This window comes from Amblyomma mixtum, chromosome 7 (assembly GCF_055824585.1).
Source record: "Amblyomma mixtum isolate Tamu chromosome 7, ASM5582458v1, whole genome shotgun sequence".
Classification (NCBI taxonomy): Eukaryota; Metazoa; Arthropoda; class Arachnida; order Ixodida; family Ixodidae; genus Amblyomma; species Amblyomma mixtum.
Window position 1 is genome coordinate 139,579,429 of NC_143018.1, and position 20,579 is coordinate 139,600,007.

Consider the following 20,579-nt stretch of genomic DNA (forward strand, 5'->3'; position numbering starts at 1 on the left):
AATCCATGCATTTTTCAATGAAATATTGACAATATCTAAGAGGTTGCTTGCAAAAACCTCGCCTAAAATTTTAATCGTACCAACAGTGACACCATCTTCTCAGGCGGCTTTTTCGTCCTCTGTCGCACGGGGCGGACCGAATGAACCGTGGATGGAATGATCATCGATGAAGTGCAGCGTGCCTTCTTAGCGCGTATAATTTTCTTGTTTCCTGCCGGAAAACGACTTTACCGGCTTTGTGTGGTAGAATGTCGCTGAAAAACTATACAGAAATGATTTATATTGCAGTTTGTATTATACAGCCAAACATATTGCCGCTCATCTGTGTGGTTTCTTTCTTCACACTCAAAGCCGCAAGCCAGCGGCTTTACCATTTTTTTTGTCACACGAGATGCGACCACACTTATCTCGGTTGATCGTGGCCACGAACAACTGCTCCCACATTTTTCCAGATTGTAGTAGTTGCTTTTGCTTCCTTATCACGAAGGTTCCTTGCTAGCTTTAAATTTTGCGGGCGCAGCCAAGAACAATAGACATTCTGTTCGGAGACCGCTGAGCCCGCTCGCTGCTTTCTCTGCCGTCAAGTCATTTAGTCCATTCTGGGCGCAGGTGAACCCAATACACAGTTTTCCTTTAAAGACATTTACACTATCTTTCTCATTGCCTTGACTGCGGTCACCACCATGTGACACATCTGGTGGACATCAGCCGCAAATAATGGATTTCCTCCATTCTAACTACAAGACACCAGCGTATCTACGTTCATGCAAACGACTGAGGTGACAAGGGTGGATTTCAGAGACAGGAGGCGGTGTTCCCGCGCCCCTCCTCTATCATCATCATCAGCCTGAATACACCCACTGCAGGACAAAAGCCTCTCCCACCAATTAACCCTTTCATTGTGGGCGCAGGTTAACCCAATACACAGTTTTCTTTTAAAGACATTTACGCTCTTTCTCCCTGCCTTGACTGCGGTCACCACCATGTGACATCTGGTGGACATCAGCCGCAAATAATGGATTTCCTCAATTCTGAGTACAAGACCCCAGCGTATCTACGTTCATGCAACCGACTGAGGTGACAAGGGTAGATTTCAGAGACAGCAGGCGGTTGTCCCGCGCCGATCCTCCATCATCATCATCAGGCTGAATACACCCACTGCAGGACAGAAGCCTCTCCCACCAATTAACCCTGTCCCGTGCCAGCTGCGGCCACCCTATCCCCGCATACTTGTTTATCTCCTTTCTGCCAACCCTTGCTACAATCCCCTTCCCTTAGAATTCGGTCTGTTACTCTTAAGGACCATCCGTTATCTTGCCTGCGGATCGCATGCCCTGCCCAAGCCCATTTCTTCCTCTAGATTTCAACTTGAATATCATAAGCCGTGTTTTATCCCTAACCTTCTGTGCCCTTTTCCTGTCTGAACGTTACACGTATTTTTCTTTGCATACCTCGCTGCCCTGCCCTCAAGTTCAACCCTTTTCGTCAGCCCCCATGCTGCGAAAACTGGAAAGATACACCTGTTATATACTTTCTTCTTCACGGATACTTTTAAACTGCGCTCACGACGAGAACAACATGCTGAACGCCATTTGTTCAACCAAAAATCAAGTAGGAATGCATGGTTGAAAATGGGACTGCCATTTCCAAGAAATGGAAGAAAGGGCGCTGTGGGTTCCTTTGTTGTGTCCCGTCTACTTCGCGCAAGTACCTGCCCGTTCATTTCCAAGAGCAACCCATAATTTCTCTCTACAGTCCAGCACTGACTACTTCAACATTAATAACAGTGCCTTCCTGCCTCATCTTAGTCCAGGCTCCTCCTCAGGTAACAGGCCATGTAGAAAAAGATGGCAAAGGAGATGTTTGCAGTAATCAACAAGGTGAAGAGACGTCGTCGGCCACACGGCAGTGAATGCGTCTTAGGGCTAGCTTATCTTGGAGCAACATGATATTACGAAAAAATGGAAGCAATGTTATCAAGTGTCTTTATAACAGTGCGGCATCAACGCTTTATAATGCTGGCATCAAGGTTGCCAGCGTTGGCCAATGCACGTTCGTTACGAAACGGAAGCTTTCGTGTTCTTAAAGCCAACGCGACTTTTCCCACATGTGGCACCGGAGCTCTCTACTCCATTACGGCTTCTAGCGAGAGGTCGGGGCGTCCACGCCATCTGAGATAACAGAGGTCACAAAGCCTCCGCCACTGGTGGTCGCGACCTCGTTGGTGACCACGACAAGGGTGGTCAGGGCCTGTTCCGAGACCGTGGCAGGGGTGGTCCCGTCCTTATTAGTGTCTGCGGCAGTCGTTTGTATACCGCCAGCTGTTCTCCTCTTGGAGTCGTCGATTTGCTTGCGGCGCGCGATCATCATGCCGACCAACAAGGCCACCATGAGGAAGACGATGACGACGCTCCCGATCATTGACAGGATGGTACTGCGGTGTAAAAAACGAGCGCAGTCATAGATTTCTCTCTGCTAAGAGCGGTGGGTGAAAATACGTGAAATAAAATGCCGTACAAACTTGTTCAAACACTCTTTCTTTCCGCATGTCATCAATGAATGGAATAAGCTGCCTCATAGAATTGTTGAATGCCAGTCCGGGGCAAAGTTCCGAGCACTTTTGTCGGAGCTGTGATGTACACAAATGTAGTAAAATGGCAGTTTGGGCGAGTTGGTTAAGCATCTTGTAGTAAAAACAGCGCAAGGACACAGGACGAGAACGGAGAGTAGACACACACGGCGCCGTGTGTGTCTACTCTCCGTTCTCGTCCTGTGTCCTTGCGCTGTTTTTACTACAAGATGTACACAAATGTTCACCTGCTGTTTTCCTGCTTCTACTCTTGTCCTTTCAGGACCAATTGACTGATGTGAATGCTCTGTTGACGCTCTCTTTCAACCTCTGCCATCCATTCTTTCCTATCCTGTACAAAAAGTTGGCACATGCTGTACGATTGTTTATGTATGCAATTATGCATACATAAGCCCCCCTGCAATTATGCCTTCATGGCGCTGCAGAAATGCAAATAAATAAATAAGGACCCGAGCTGAGCAGTCGATTCGCTCCTCGAGGCCAGTACTAGCAACGCTGAAGAATGCATGTGAGCTGACGCGGCAGGACGCACAGCGAAGTTGGATCCTACGCGTTTTCACATGCTGTACAATAAGGAAGGGACAAACTGCCGCTTCTCTCTTTTTGTTTTGTCGCGCCTTTCGCGTCTTTTTTTTTTGCGTTAAAACAACGGCGCGTGCTCCAAAATGAAGCCTAAAAGCGCTCAGTAAGGCCACCTATTGCACACAAGCTAAAAGTGCATGTATACCTTACGATTCCTAGCGAAAAGTCTGCAATAGTACTCAATTCACACCTATACAATGTCATTGGAAAACACTTTTTTACTTATTTATTGGTTGGGTGCCACCTATTAATACTGGAGAAATTATCGAATTGCTTTCACCCAAAAAAACCCTTAGCATGAATGCAGTGACTTACATTTTAATGGCATCATTCCTATTTCTTCTATCCGCAGATCATGAAATTAGTGTCATAAAAAAAATTTAGTGTCTAAGGTTATCTCTACTTTTTGCTTCAATCTAAGCGCCTATTTTTTATCTCTGACAACAGGTAGGGTGGTAAAGCACGACCAGCAATTTGGGAATGTTCGCTTCGAAGTGCTCTGCAGATAGTGGAGTAATATCGTGAAGCCCATGAAAAGGCGATAGTGTCGTTTCCTGGAGCGAAAAATGGGGCATGCAAATCAATACTAAAAAGACTGCTCTTGCGGATAACAAGGAAGAAAAATCCGTTTTCCTTCAGCTATCGCATTAATGGCGTTTCAGTTAAAGAAGTGCCAAGGTATAAGTACCTTGGCATTGTTCTAAACTCGCAACTAAAATGGAATGACCATATAGACCACATTAAATCCTCAGCTTTAAGTAAACTTGGTTTTCTTCACCATAAACTTAAAGACGCACCTAGCAAATGCAAACTATTAGCCTACAATACTCTTATAAAACCAAAACTCGAATATGCCGCCATCGTTTGGGACCCACATGCAAAAAAAGACATAAGAGAATTAGAAAAAATACAGAGGCGCGCAGTACGTTTTCTATTTAATAAATACAACAGAACTGATTCCCCATCCTCGTTAATGGCAGCAAATAATATTAAACCTCTCCACGTCAGACGCACGATAGCCCGCCTATCTTTCCTTCAACTAATCCACGGAAAACTAGGCATCTCTCCAGCCCCCTATGTGCTGTACTCTGAAACGCGTAAAACTCGACGTCACCATAATCGCACCTTAGCACCATACTTCGCGCAAACTAACACTTTTAAATTTTCTTTTTTCCCGAAAACTATCGACGAATGGAACGCTCTGCCTCTACAAGCGATATCGGCTGTTAATTTTGACAACGCACTTTGTGAGCTATTTTAGATTGTATATGTGCTACACTGTTGTGTGAATGTGTTTTGCTGCCCGCCCTGCCTGGACCCAAATGAGGGTCTGCAGTATTGTGAAAATAAAAAAAAAATAAAAATACCCATTCTGCGTGGTCAGTGCTGCTCAATAAGCCGAAGATGAGGAGAACGAGGTTGGTGGCGTCTCGTGCTCGGCAAGCGGATCCAGCTGTTTTCAATCCTCCATCCCGGTCTTAATAAAGCCCTGAGCGTAACATCTTGGTGGAGGTGCTGGGTATACAGGTTCCTCCGAAGACGGATCCCCAGATTCACAATCGCCGCAGTAGTCGCATTGTTGGTCTGCCGCCTTCTGTGCCAATGATGTCCCTGGACGGCGACGCTTCGAGGTCTGTGCCCAGCAGTTCGTGGCAGCATTACCGGGAGCCACGGTCGTTCGCGGGCTCATCCAGCGACGACGTCGATGAATGGCTGCCCCACTACCTACGAGTGAGTCGCTACAACAAGTGGAACTCCTCTACCCGGCTTGCCAACGTCGTGTTTTCACTAACCGACACGGCCCTAACGTGGTTTGACAACCACGAGGATTCCCTCACTACTTGGGACCGCTTTGTAGAGGAACTGAAGAAGTGCGTCGGTGATTCAGACGCGAAGAAGCGTGCTGAACAAACACTTGCGCAAAGGGCTCAGCTTTCCAGTGAAACATGCACAAAGTATATTGAGGAAATCGTGAAGCTATGCAAGGTCATCTCTCCTGCCATGACAGAGGAGGACAAAGTTGGCCATTTGCTTAAAGGTTTCGCCGAAGAAGTGTACAATTTTGTTATCGGAAAAGAAAGTCTCGAGTCCGTGTCTGACGTCATCAAGCACTGCCGGACGTTCGAGACATTAAAAATGCGTCGCATCACACCGAAATTTGGACGTTTGGCCGGGGTGACGACGGTGGCAGCTGTAGACACACCATCGTCATGTGATCTGGCTTCCACAATCCGCCAGATCGTTCGCGAAGAGTTAACCAGGTCGCTGGAACTGACTCGGAATTCATCACAGCCCCCTCCTGTGTATAGCCGCCAGCCGGCGTTAACACAGCGGACTTTGAGGATCACCGGGTACCCCGAGGGCTGCGGCCGAACAACACACCGCGATCGCCCCTGCAGCACCGGTCCGGCTTTTACCAGCCTGTGCCGGCCACATACGACGAGAACTTTCGGCCCAGTCCTCCTTATGGTGACTACTTGCCGGCGCAGCCTGCTCCCGGTCCCTCTCTTGTGTGTTGCCGCTTTGGTCAACCCGCACCCATCTCCCGATTTTGTCCCTGCCGACAACCATCCTGTTACGGCTCCTCGACCTATCCTCGGCGTCCGGATTACCAAGCCGGTCGTTCTCGATACCCGTCCTACCCGCCTGATTCCGGCAATTCATGGCTTGCACAAATGCGGAATTATTCGCCGGCATCGGACAGAAGTGTGACGCCGCCTCCAGCTTTCCGAACTCGTCGGTCTCCATCACCTCGACGCCGCTCCTCCACCTCTCCGCCGGAAAAGTGGTCGGCGCGACCGATGGGGGTGAGGTCGCTGGAAGTCTGCCGCCGGAAGTGATACCCCTGTCTAGTTTAAGTGTCTCCTCGGACGAAAAGTTTTGTTTCGATGGGACAAAAATGTCCAGTTTTGTGGTGTGAGTGGAGAACCGTTGCCAGCCGTTGGAGTTTGTAGTGTTAAGGTTTCCTAGGGTGGTGAAGTCTTCAGCACGGAAATGGTGGTGCTCACCCGGTCGACGCACGACGTTATTCTTGGCTTCGACTTTTTGCAGATGTGTGGCGCAAACGTCGACTGTCACACAGGTGAGCTCAACGTCGGCAAATGTTCCACATCTTCTTCTGACCTTCTGGAAGGCTTGTGCAGTGGAGTGAGAGTGTTCGGTGTTGCCCGAGATACTGTTGTGCCTCCTTCTTCGGCTGTGTGCGTACCGGTTTCCTGCCCCGATACCGCTCTCGACGTGTTTGATGCGACTGTGGAACCGAACCACTTGAACTGCATGAAGAAGAACATTTTGGTTCCTCATGGCATGGTTTCCGTCATCAACGGAAGAACTTAACTTTGGACAGTGAACAGTTCGACGGAATCTCTAGCGCTGCCTGAAGACCTGAAGCTTGCGTCATGCAGCCAAGACACGCCGGTATCCGTTGCCTTGGTTACCGACGCCTTGGGCACAGCAGCACCAGTTTTAAGACGAGTCGCAGTTGCTCCGAATGATCGACAACTCGCTTTCGACGCATGAGCGCCGTGCACAGTTGGCCATCCTCCAGCGATACTCTGTGTTTGACTTTTCACAGCCTGGCGGCCCATCTTCCATCCCCTCGTCTCGAACCCTGCACAGGGTTGACACTGGTACCTCACATCCCATCTGCCAAAAGCCCTACCGAGTGTCACCATCTAAACGCAAGGTTATCAATGAACAAGTGCAGGAGATGCTAACCAAAGGCGTTTTAAAAGAGTCCTCAAGTCCCTGGGCTGCTCCAGTAATTCTTGTTCGGAAGAAGGATGGATCATGGCGTTTTTGCGTGGATTACCGTCGTCTGAATGCGTCATGTGAAAAGACGTATACCCCCTACCTCGAATCGACGATGGCATCGACTGCCTTTTTCAACGTCCTAGTTCTCTTCTATTGATCTTCGGTCGGGGTATTGGCAAATCCCTGTGCATCCCGCGGACGAAGAAAAAGCAGCTTTTATTACGCGTAATGGCCTTCATGAGTTTAATGTGATGCCATTCGGCTTTTGCAATGCGCCCGCCACCTTTTTAGAGCTTTATGGACACTATACTCCGCGTTTGAAATGGGAAATATGCATGTCCTACCTCGACGACGTTGTCATTTTCGGAAAGACGTTCAGTGAGCACAACGACCGTTTAGCTCTCGTCCTGGACTGTATGAGCCAAGCTGGCCTTGTGCTTAACTCTAAAAAGTGCCACGTTGGTGCGCGTCAAGCGTTTGTGCTTGGACACCTCGTTGATAAAGACGGCGTCAGACCTGATCCAGCCAAGATTGCAGGTGTCGAGTCGTTCAAGCCACCACAGTCTGTTAGAGAGCTGCGGAGTTTCTTGGGCTTATGCTCTTACTTTCGCCGCTTTATTCATCGCTTTGCTGACCTAGCTTACCCTCTCACAGGTCTACTACAGAAAGATGTGGCTTTCGAGTGGGCACCTGAGTGCGACTCCGCCTACCGCCAACTAATACCCCTGTCAAGCGGGCAAGTTAAGTGCACTTAAGGAGAGTGTACTTCGCTGTAAGTACACTTTGCCGCATCTAAACGACGCAAGTGGAGTGTCACTCGCGGAAGAGTGCACTCCGCTGAAAGTGCGTTCACGGACCACACTTTGCTGGCCGAGTGCGTAGCCTCGACGCCAGCGGTTCCAATGGTACAAAATGTATAGTGCATAAAAAGTACTTACAACTTTATTTTACGTGCTATAACACTGTTTTCAGAAAAAAAGTTCCTTGGTTATAGCTACAAGCGAAGCAACAAAACAAGTAAACGTGATCAGATGCAACATCGCTGCCCGCCGCCATCTTGTTTGTTGTCGAAATTCTGGATAGTCTTGGCTGGTCTTGGCTTTTCTTCTATTTTCATTTTTTTTTCAACGTTAAAAACTGCTGAACCTCGTTTTATTTGCGCTATCACGTTAAGCAATCAAATATTATGAGTCTTGTTTTCTTTTCCATCGTTCTATTCAGAAATTCCGCTCATTTTCTGTCGCCATTTTTTTTACTATGAGTGCACTTTGCTTTCCCGTTTAGCACTGCGTAGCCCAAAGTGTCACTCGGGATGCCGAAGCGCACTCTCCGTAAGTGCACTTAACTTGCCCGCTTGACAGGGGTATAAAATTCCTCCTGACGTCTCACCCTGTACTTCGCCACTTCAATCCCTCCGCTCCCACTGAGATTCATACCGACGTCAGCGGTGTTGGCCTCGGCGCTGTTCTCTTCCAGCGATGTGACAACAAAGAGCACGTTGTTGCGTATGCGAGTCGCTCGCTCAGCAAGCCGGAGCTCATATTTGCGCTCCGAGTCACCGAGCAAGAATGCTTAGCCGTCGTCTTCGCCACGCAGCCTTTTCGTTCCTATCTGTACGGACACCCGTTCACCATTGTCACCGACCATCATGCCCTCTGCTGGCTCGTTAACCTTCTCGACCCGTGCGGACGCCTTGCACGGTGGGCTCTCCGGCTACAAGAGTTCGACTACACAGTCGTCTACAAGAGTGGTCGCCGTCACGCTGACGCGGACTGTCTTTCGAGGCTACCCCTTCCTGAGTCGGAGACTAACATCGAAGCTTTCAACCACTGCGTCGCGTCAGTGTCACCTGTTTTTCCTGATGTCGTAACGTTCAAAGCGGAACAGCAGAAAGATTTAACGCTACAGTCTTTCCTTGTGGAGGCTGAAGACCATTCCAACGTCAGCCACTTTTGTGTGCAAGATGGTCTTTTGTGTAAGAAAAACTATTCTTCTACGGGCCACAGCTTCCTGCTGGTAGTTCCGAAGAGCCTGTACCCCTCTGTCTTGCAGGCCATGCACGATGACCTTACATCTGGACATCTTGGTTAGGCACGGACGCTGCACCGTACCCAGGCACGCTTCTATTGGTCGAAAATGCGGACCACGACTGAGTGGTACGTCGCCAGCTGCACTCAGTGTAAACGATACAAGCAACCTACTAGCCTTGCATCTGGTCAGCTTCACCCTGTGACACCGTCTGCAGCACCGTTTGAGCAAGTGGGCATAGATCTCCTGGGCACGTTTCCAAAATCCGATCATGGGAACCACTGGATAGTGGTTTGCGTCGATTACCTTACCCGGTATTCTGAAACGGCAGCTCTACCCTCGGCTACAGCGTATCATGTGTCCTCTTTTCTCCTACGATTCATAGTTCTGCGTCATGGGCCCCCAAAAGTTATCATCAGTGACCGTGGTCGGCAGTTCACAGCTGATGTCATGGAGCAGCTTCTCCGTTCCTGCGCATCGCATTTTCGACATTCCTCGCCTTACCATCCCCAGACGAATGGGCTCAGTGAGCGCACAAGCCGCACGATCAATAACATGCTGTCGATGTATGTTGATTGAAGGCACACGAACTGGGACAGCGTCCTACCGTTCATCAAGTATGCGTTCAATACCGCGCGCCATGAGACTACTGGCTATAGCCCCGCGCCCCCCACGCTACACCCTGGACACCATACTACCATTTTCTGACAAGCTTCATCAAGATCCCTCTATCGCTGAGACGCTCTGTCTCGCCGAAGAAGCCCAGCGCCTTCCTCGCCTTCGTGTTCGCGCCTCCCGAGATCGGTCCTAAGCGCGTTACGATGCCCACTGCCGTCACGTCACTTACAGCCCTGGTCTTGTTGTGGCGGCCTATCAGAAAGCGAGGATTGTCTCAGAAGCTGCTGTGCCACTATTATGGACCATATGTCATTATTGACCAAATTAGCGAGCTCAATTACCGCACAGCTCGTCTCAATGTCAGTGTTGTGTCAATGTCAAGCATGTCAATGTTGAAGACTTTTTTTTCGTCATAATATAGATGGTACCTTCACTAAGAATTGTATAATGATGATGTATTTTTTTTCCTGCTCTTTATATATGTATTGTGCCTATGCTAACTTCCGACATAAAAATGCAATATTCTTATTTTGTTATTTAGCTTCAGTTCGTGCAGTGGCTTTGCACATTCATTTTTTTTGTGTGCGTAAAGTGTGTCCGGAAAATTAATCACTACGTTGCGCAATCGTTATATCCCTTGTAAAGAGGGGCTTGAACCTCGTCAAGTGAACTATTTTTCACTTTTGTTCAAGCCCCTACCGCTGTGACGGAAATAAATCATATCATATCATATCACGGCAAGCGGCCGTCGTTCAGCGCGAACCGAAGTCACTCACGTTGCCCGGCTGAAGCCCCACCATTCGCGCGGCGCTCTTTAACTCGCCCAGCGGGCTTCGGCTGCGTAGTGGGAAGTGTGACGCCCATGAAAAGGCATACCCATCCTGCGTGGTCGGCGCTGCTGGATAAGCCGAAGATGAAGAGAACGATCTTGGTGGCGTCTCGTGCTCGGCAAGCGGAACCAGCTGTTTTCAATCCTCCGTCCCGGTCTTAATAAAGCCCTGGGCGTAACAGTATATATTAATTTGTTGTGCGTCTCAAAAATGCCCGCCGTCAAAAGTCGCAAAGACGAGCGAGGAATGGCACGACAACAGCCGGAAATGAGCGACTAAGAGACCGACTCGTGCCTGTCGGTGCCAGAGAAAGGCCAGCATGCCGATATCCGGAGCGCGGCATCTGTGGGTGAGTTCACTTGTAGGCTTGCGGATGGGGAAAACGCGTGATCGTTGGCAGGGCGCCGGGACCCAGGCCCGAATCCAAGAAGGCCCAGTCCGGGCCGCCAAAATTTGTGAAGTCCGGGAACCCTACGAGGCCGCCAGTCCCCAAAGCCGAGGATTTCCCGCCTCTGGTACCGCGCCAAAATCAGGTGAGCAGTTGGAGTGGGTTAGTCTCTGGGCCCTCCCCCCTCCCTCCCCCACCAAATCCGCCCTACGGCGGCAGGTAGAGGAGCTCAGGCGCCAAAATAAAATTCTCGCCTATAAAATTCAAGAATTAGAAGCTAAGCAGGCCGGGCAGTCCGAGCCCATGCAGAACGCTGAGCCCGAGGATAGCGATGACGGATCCTCAGTGTCATCTTGTCTAACCAGCGTCTCGCGGCAAACCGCGGACACGGGGTCGATTCGGCTCCGCGGACGCTGGCCGCTTCGAGGCCCTAGAGCGTAAAACCGAGCAGTTGGAGGAGCGGGTGGCAGCGCTCCCGAACCAAATTATGATTGCGGTCCGCGAGTCTTTTCAGGACATGTTCAGGTCCGCATTTGCAGAAATGCTTCCCAATATTGCGGCCCAGGTGACTGACTCTGTCCTTAAGGCGGTGCAGCTCTGGGTCAGCTCCCAAATAAAAAACACTCTCTCCTGCGACTCCCTGCAGCTAAAGCGTAAAATAGCTCCTCGACAGGCAGCGGAAGAAAGCGGCTCCGGCCCGATAGCCGCGGCGTTGATGCAGCCCCTACCTGGGGTTGCGCCGGCCCCCGGACCGAGTGGCTATCCAAAACCGTAATAATAAAAACATCAATATGGCTGGCAAACCTTCTCAGAAAGCTAAAAAATTAGACCAATTCGAAATCATTCAATAGAACTGCAAGGGTTTCAGAGCCTGCAAAAAACGGTCACATCTCCAGCTCTACCTGCAGTTCCTCGGTGACATGCCGGCGCTTCTTGCTTTGCAAGAGCCAGGCAATGATGCTAAATTCTCTGGGTATAGCTCGTTTCAGGGGGGCCCCTCGACCTGCATCCTGGTGCATAAAGCATACACCGCGATTCAGGTCGATCTTGATCTGGAGACTGAGTAGGAATACACAATGGTGAGGGTCCTGCCTCTCAGGCGCCGCGACCTGTCAATACATGTACAGCCTTTGTCAAAAGTTTGTAGCCCAGGGGGTTTTCTTTTGAGCCATGCTGTGTTGTTCTTAATGGATCTCTAGCGCTCCAAATTTCCTGGACATGAGAAGATTTCTGGTACTGTCTGCTGCATTAGGTAGGACTTCCACGAATGCTCCTGGAGTTCCAATATAAAGCTTAGAAGTGAACCCCCTAGGCTCTAAACTTTTGACAAAGACTGTACTTAATGTGTATTGCCCCCCGCATAAGCCACGTGTTACTTTCAGTGAAATTTTATATCGTGCTCTCAAATTGGCAGACAATGAACCCCTGGTGATCATTGGAGATTTCAATGCACCCAGTCTACACGGGCTATCACTTCGAGAAAGCCAGGGGACGCAAGCTGGCGGAGCTCATCTCCACCCTTCGTCTTAGGTTGCTCACGGACCCGGCTTGCCCCACACGTGTGGGCAACTCGGTCACCCGTGACACGTGTCCTGACTTATCTCTGGTTAGGAACACTACAAACGCCACATGGGAGAACCTGGGGGATACCCTGGGCAGCGACCACTGCCTTCTCCGCATCACGCTTTTGGCGAAAGCAGCCCGTAAAAAATGGGGACAGGCCAAAATAACCAACTGGCAGCAATTTCGAACTCAGGACATCCCACCCGTATTATTCTCGGACGGCTATGCGTAGTGGGCAACGCAGGTCACCAACATACAGAAACAACACACGCAAACACATCACACCACCGACGAGATCCCCGCAGTGGACAATCACCTCCTGCATCTGTGGGAGGCGTGCCGGAGCTTAACAAAACGGTGGAATAAACACAAGACGAATCGCAAGCTTAGAGCTCGCATTGCACAACTTACGGAGCAAGCTGCGGCATATGCCGCCCAGCTCACAGACACCAATTGGATGGAACGCTGCAATTCGGCAGCGCGTCAGACGAGCTCGAAGGGAACTTGGCGTCTCTTACGCAGCCTCATCGACCCTTCTCAAACGAAAGGAGAGACGCAAAAACAGCTCCGGCGGGCTCTGCACGGGTACCAAGGTATAACGGCGCAACTTGCGGACACTTTGTGCGAAAGGTATCTCTGCCGCACAAATGACCCGGTTGGGTCCGAGTACACGTACTCCGGCAAGCCAAATCAGGATTTAAACGCCCCTTTTGAGTTGCATGACCTTAAGGCGGCAGTGGCTAAAATGCGCCGAGGTGGGGCATCGGGTCGGGATTGCATAACAGTGAAACTGTTGGAGAACGTCTCCGACTTTGCATACCTCCATTTGCTACAATACCTAAATAAGATCTGGGTGGGTGTCCACTCCCACTCGAATGGAAAACATCGCTTTTAACGTTCATCCAAAAAGCAGGTAAATCCGTGACTACGGACAACTTGAGACCCATCTCATTGACCTCGTGTGTGGGAAAGCTCATGGAGACGATGGTTCGGGATCACCTCTCTCCATATATGGAGAGTAAGGGCCTCTTTGCAGACACTATGTTCGGGTTCCGCCCGCACATGTCTGCACAGGATGTCCTACTCCAACTACACGGGGACATAATACGACCCGCAGCCATGCAACAAAACGACAAGGCCATTCTCGCCCTCGATCTTTAGAGGGGCGTTTGACAATTTTAAACATGGTGCCATACTCTCTAACTTGAACACCACTAACTGCGGGGCGAAGGTCTCTTCGCCTATGTCAGAGACTTCCTTTCTGCGCGTCAGGCACTCCTCCGGATCGAGGACGAGGAATACGGCCTGTACTTTATGCGTACACGAGGTACACCACAGGGGGCGGTGTTATCACCGCTCCTTTGCAACATCGCCATGATGCACCTGCCCGGCCGACTGGCTCAGGTGGAAAAAACGCACTCTACGCAGACGATATTACAATCTGGAGCACCGAGGGGAACCTTGGGGAGATGTAGGACCGCCTTCAGCAGGCCGCCTCCATAGTCGATGCATATGCTGCCGACTGTGGTCTCCAATGTGCTCCCGCCAAATCAGACCTACACGTCAGGACAAACCACAAGGGCAACACGTCTCTACACATATCTCTGTCGGACGGTCCCATCAGAGCAGTAGCAGAGCTCCGGATCCTGGGTCTGTTCATCAATAACAAACTTAGGCTGGACTCTACTATAGCGAAACTCAAGAGCATTGGTGAACAGGTGGGGCGCATGATCCATTGCATTTCCAACAAGCGGGGTGGTCTGCGGGGCAGGGACGCGCTACGGCTCGCCCATGCCTTCGTGACCAGCCGGATCCTCTACGCCATGCCGTACCTACGTACCACCAAACAACAAGACGAGCGCATTGACGCCATCATCAGGAAGGCAACAAAGCGAGCACTGGACCTCCCGGTGGCTACCTCCAACTCCAAACTGAACGCGTTGGGAGTGGTAAACACCTATCAGGAGTTTCGGGAGGCCCACTTCGTGAACCAATATACGCGGCTATCGTAGACGGTTCCTCGGCGCCGCCTGTTAAACCGCTTACACATCCAACACACATGCATACCAGAGGGGACGGAGAACATCCCGGTGCTGTGGCGCCACATGCTCTGGGTCGCTCCGCTCCCGCGCAACCTGGACATGGCTTCACATGAAGGCAGACGACAAGCGCGGGTTCACATGCTTGAGAGGCAATATGGATATAAAGAGCGCGTCTACTACGTGGACATCACAGGGCCGTCGCCCGCGGGATTCTTCACGTCTGCCGTAGTCCACCGGGGAATTAATGTCGATGGGCTATCTTTTCGGGCCCCAAATTCACCACGATCGGAGGAAGTCCCAATAGCTCTCGCTGCCGCCGATCTAAAATCGATAACGGTTATCACAGACTCTCGCAGGGTCTGTGAACATTATCTTGCAAGCGAAATATCACCTCTTGCCTCCCAAATTCTATGACGCGCTCCTGCCGATCCAACTCGCACAAAAGTGATCTGGGCTCCTGGCCACCAGGGTCTACGAGGCAATGATGCCGCTGATGCGGCCGCCCGAGCGCTCACACACCGGGCTCCTCATCCCAGCTCTCCTGGCTTAGAAGCTCATAAACCGGTACTGTGGTTCCGCGAAATCCTAATTCATTATTGCGACAGCCACCGTCTCTACCCGGCACCTGCCAAGGGCTTAGTAAGGCGAAGGTGAGAACTCTGCAGCGCCTGCGGACAGGAACTCTTCTGGTTGGTTGGTTTATGGGGTTTAACGTCCCAAAGCAACTCAGGCTATGAGAGACGCCGTAGTGAAGGGCTCCGGAAATTTCGACCACCTGGGGTTCTTTAACGTGCACTGACATCGCACAGTACACGGGCCTCTAGAATTACTCCTCCATAGAAATTCAACCGCCGCGGCCGGGATCGAACCAGCGTCTTTCGGGTCAGTAGCCGAGCACCATAACCACTGAGCCACCGCGGCGGCAAGCTTCTCTGTCCTGCCATAGCAAAACTCTTCGATCCGAACGCAGATGGGCGCTGTCCGCACTGTGGAGAGATCTGCGATATCTTTCACATGGTGTGGGCATGTACTCAGAATCCTCAACTTACCCCTTCCCTCACCGCCACCCCCACCCGAGAGGCATGGGAGACTGTCCTCCTCAACTGCTCCACACTGGAGTCCCAAAGGGCTCTAGTAAAGCGGGCGCGAGACGGGGCCTCGTTATACGGTGTCCCGGACTAAGGATACCGACCATGCAGCAGGGTTTTCTGGCCCTCAAACTCTCTCTGAGTATTAAAGTTTTTCACCACCACCACCACCTAGACACCAGACGCACTGCTTCGCTCATTATTCCGGCCACTGGTCGCATGGCCTAGAGATTTTCGTATCCGCCCGCAGGCAGCTCGCGTTAGATGGCCTCTAACAACATGCTAATCGGCATATGCCGCGACCACAAGCTCGATTGCAGCCTCGCTCGAAATAAACGACGCCTGGTTCAATGTTCCAGCTCAACTCGATACGCCACTGAGCTAAGTGAAAACTGCTGCGCGCACCGCAGCGTAGATCAGATTGAAAACACCTATTCTCGCATCTGTAAAAAATTGAAGGGTACACTTAAGCTCCGGTTTAAGGGTATGACGCGATAGCTTTGATGCCCACATATGCAGATTTGGTCATTATCTACTTAACATCCATAGATCCGTTGTAGTCGTAACACTCCTGCTTGGTGTTGCGGTGGCGCGGTTAAGCGATGCGCCACTGCCCGGCGATCGCACGTGCTGCCATCAGCGAGGCTTGTGCGACTCACGATAATTATTAATTTAACTGCCCCCCGGACGCGGTACGCAATTTGCTGACAATCCAGTGGGTAGGTTATTCCTACCCACTGGATCGTTCTCGACAACTTGTCAATAGAGACTGCAGACCAGTTTAATCAGTTCTTCACAACCTACGGTCAGAACAGTGCGCAACCTACTTCCTTAGCTGCAGTGACATCCGGCATACCTTGATGTATTAATACTGAATATAGTTTCTCGAACATTCCTAGCGATGAAGTTGCAAGTGTTGTTGCGAACATGCCCACGAATAAAGCGGCCGGGCCTGATGGCATAATGGCTAAGGTAATCAAGGACAACATTGATTTGCTTTGTGTTCCTTTGTGCAGAATATTCAATCACGCGATATACTCTAGCTTATACCCCGATTAGCAATTACCTTAGTAAATACCTTGTAGGCAACGGACAATAAGCTGACTGGTCTGTAATTCTTCAAGTCCTTGACGTCTCCTTTGTTATGAATTAAGATAATGTTAGCGTTCTTCCAAGCTTCTGGTACTCTCGAGGTCAGAAGGCATTGCGTATGCAGGGTGGCTAGTTTTTGTAGCACAATCTCGCCTACGTCCTTCAACAAATCTGCTGTTACCTGATCCTCACCAGTGCTTTCCCTCTTTGCATTGCTTTAAAAGTTACTTTAAAAGTTGCAAAAGTTGTTCCCATATTTAAAACTGGTGACCCTAAGAACCCGTCTAGTTACTGGCCAATATCTGTACTGAGTGTCGTCAATACCATTTTTGAAAAATTAATTGCTTTCCAACTGAAAAACTTTCTTGATGCTAATCATATTATTTGTCCTCAGCAACACGGATTTGTTTCTAGCAGGTCCATGTCCACGGCTGTAGTTACTCTATCACAGCTTATCCTATCTGCTCTTCATAGCTATAATGTTGCTGTAAGCGTATTTATAGACATCAAAAAGCTTCCGACACACTCTCACACTCTATTCTTTTAATGAAACTGGAAGCATATGGCGTGCGTTAGCGGGGCACTTGAATTCTCTAAAAGTTATCTTTCTTCACGACAACAGCAAGTTGTCCTCAAACAGTTCAAATCTGCGTACCAAACTGTTACGTGTGGTGTACCCCAGTGCTGAGTTCTGGGACCGCTTTTATTTTCACTCTTTATTAATGACCTCCCTAATGCAATACAGTGTTCTCAAATTTTGATGTATGCGGATGACACTGCACTTATCTTTATTGGCAACTCACTTGAGTCAATAGAAAATCCTATTAACAATGAACTCCAACGTATCTCGACTTGGTTTCGTAATAATCATCTAATTTTAAACACTGAAAAAAATAAACATGTCATTTTTCGTTCAAACCAAAAGTGCATTGAATCAAGCGATTTTTCGATGTGTTGACAACAATGTTATAGATAGTGTGTCTTCTTTTAAACATTTAGGGGCCATGTTTGACTGCCACTTGTCTTGGAAGGAACAGGTGCACAGTGTGTGTAGAAAGGTTGCGTATAGTTGCTTTACGTTGGCAAAGGCACGGCGGCACTTTCCACCTGCTATTCTTAGATCACTGTATTTTTCATTATGTCACAGTCATCTCAGTTATTGCAGTCATACATGGGGAATCACATACAAAACGTATTTATCACCATTGCTAAGACTACAAAAACGTGCCTTGAAAACTATGGGATTACCTTCTTCGTATAGCTCTAACAATAACATTTTTGACGCAATGCAATGCATGTCATTCACAACCTTACGCGATTACAAAATAGGTCTTATGGTTAATAATAATATAAACACCAACTACCCCTTATCTCTTGGTGCATTCAGTATTCCTGTCCGCAACACTAGACAAGCCAGCAATGGCAATTTTAATCTTCCTATTTGCCATAATGCGTACGGAGAAGGCGACTAGAATTAACAGGAGCGATAATTTGGAACTCGTTACCAATTGAAATAAAGCAAGCTAGGAATTTCAAACTGACATGCAAGAAACATTTTTTTGGGAATCGAAGCAAGGATACAAAGTTAGTTTTGTTTGTAATTGCTGTCCTATATTTATTTTGTATTGGACCGCTTACTAGCCACATTGGCTATCGGTCCAAATATCTGTGTATACATTTTGTTTGTGTTACTCAATAAAGACGTATTGATTCTTGATTTTTGACGCCACAAGGTTACGTAACGTAGGTGGCGCACTTACCTCCAGAGTTGCTTCTCAGGGCATTTTCCTACATTTTTCGCTCACTGTCAATGACGCCGACGCAAGATTTTCTGCGACACGATCTTAACGTTTTCGCATAATATTCGGAACCGAGTCTCGTGTTCGTGGCGCCCCATGGATCAACTGCCGTCATCACACGCCTTTATGATGGCGTGAAATGGAACTGGTCGACTTGAATGCAAATAGAGGAAAGGGCGGCTCACGGTTTCGGTCTCCTGCTCTCGGCCGCGGGAATGCTGATGTTTGCTTCATGGTCCGCATGTGTCCCGTGAACTTGCGGGTAGGCGCCGACCTGCGGTGTGGAACTGGTCACTTCACCGTCAGTCACGTCTGCAGTCTGGAAGTGTAGTTCATTCTCCAGCAGGCATTGAATGTACGAAGTGATGGTCTCGCCGGCTTGTTTTACTAACTCACCAGAGAGAACAACCGCGCAGAGAACGGTCGCCATAGAGCACTGTCCAAACGCTTTATTTTCAGAACTATAAACAGCCTCCTTTCACTCTGACGAATTATCACATGCAGTAGCGTTAACTGCTTGCCTCTGGGAAATCTCAGCCAAATTACAAGATCTTACTAGCAGAATATCACTCTTGTGGTGGGGCCCGGCCAAAGTTCAAGATTAGGTCCCCTTGAAGAGAGAAACGTCTTGCAGGTCCTCGACTGCGTGATGACAACGCAATACAGCAGCTGCCAGTGAAGAATGTCAGCATGGTCTTTCTTCTTCCTTGACGATCAGCGTAAGAGTGGCAGTAGCTTCCCTGCGACCTGCAGTTTCACTTACCGGGAGTACCCTGACGTGAGTACCGTTTAGTGGAAAATCGACGCACCCCTCAGCATCGCGTGTTTATTCACCAGTTTGTTAGGAACCGTTGCTCGATTAGCTTGTCCATTCCCGCGCTTGTGTGTCGTATCCACGACCTACTGTATAATGGGCGACCTGCGCATACCGCGCTCGCCTACGGCAGCGCGCGGCCGAAGAAATACCACGTGATCATTGAGTAGGGACCAAGCGTGCCGGTAGAGGCCGCCAGTGCTCACCCTCACAGCAACGCCCGAAATGCTCCGGCCCTGCCTTCGGGAGTACGGCGATGATTGCAAAATTCTCACAGGAGCTGCAGTAAACTGGCCATTCCGCATTATAGACAGGGTGCGGCTAAAACAAATGCACGGCGATACATGCGAGAGGCACTAAACCCCAGATATTTGGTATCTTCGCTGTGCAGTGCAATGAAATTTGAAACTAATTTGATGACGCGGCCGCGCGGCTGCTAAGATTGAAATGATATAATCCCTCAGTTTTTTTTTTCCTCATTGTCTGCTGAAAAGTTGATTAGTGCTGTGCTGCCAATACGGTCTACTGCGCACTTTCCGTGCTAGCCGAGGCTTGAGCGTGCCCGCACTTCCATCTCCCGTTGGTTTCGCTAGTCCCGAGCCGGACGCAATGAACGCACTGCGTACGGAGTTGCAGAGCTCACGCGTCCCTTTGGTGCATTCGGCACGTTCACTGAAGTGACGTGCCGTTGAGAGCGCGGTAGAACGCGAGATTTATTTAATTGCAGTGCATGCCACAATCGTAAAAATGCGATGTTATTGACACATTTATTTACGCCGCTTTGACAAATGATGACGAAAGTCTGAGCCTGAAAAATGCCAAGGGCGCTTTATTGTGCCATCACAGAGATAGTCCCTACACTTTAAGCACTTTTCTGGAGTTGGGCTTCTTGTTCAGCATTTTTCTTTTTGCATTGCCCTCTGTGAGCAGCCCAGCGAAATTTGTCAAAAAGGGCCTCATGAACTTTTTCACAATAATTCTCACAAGTTCCATTCTATGGGCCTCCGACTGGTTTTTGTTGCGCATAAACAATGGGTTCTTGACAATTGAAGGGAGTACAACTTCTCCAAACTTCTTTAAAGGCTCTGGCCGTTTCACCAGCACTGCAGCCGCTTTAGAGGCAGCACCCTCCAGGAGAGAAACAAAGCCCACAAAAGCCAAAGTGGGGTAGGAGAGCCCTCCTCTGTCAATTCCTGCAATCAGGGCAGTGGTAGTTGAAGTTGAAGTTGGTGCACGTAACTTATCAATGAATCCCAAGCAGTCAATATTATCTTGAACTGCCCTCACCAGGAAGCCGGCAATCAGAGCTAGCGTACTCGATCTCAAGCTCTGTTGTGGCAGACCTGGAAATAAAGTGTGGTATGCTGTGAGAAATATGTAATAACAGGCTTA

The 20,579-nt window shown here is 49.5% G+C and overlaps 1 protein-coding gene across 1 annotated transcript in view; it reads right to left on the reverse strand.

Moving 5' to 3' along the window:
• Positions 1-2,142: 2,142 nt before the first annotated feature.
• Positions 2,143-20,579, reverse strand: part of LOC149337704 (uncharacterized) — a 32,370-nt gene continuing 13,933 nt past the window's right edge. Inside the window, exons 3-4 of the mRNA XM_089554931.1 lie at positions 18,559-18,647; positions 2,143-2,434 (exon numbers count right to left, since the gene is read on the reverse strand). Coding sequence (XP_089411057.1) covers positions 2,143-2,434; positions 18,559-18,647 — 381 coding nt within the window. The remainder of the gene's footprint in view (positions 2,435-18,558; positions 18,648-20,579) is intronic.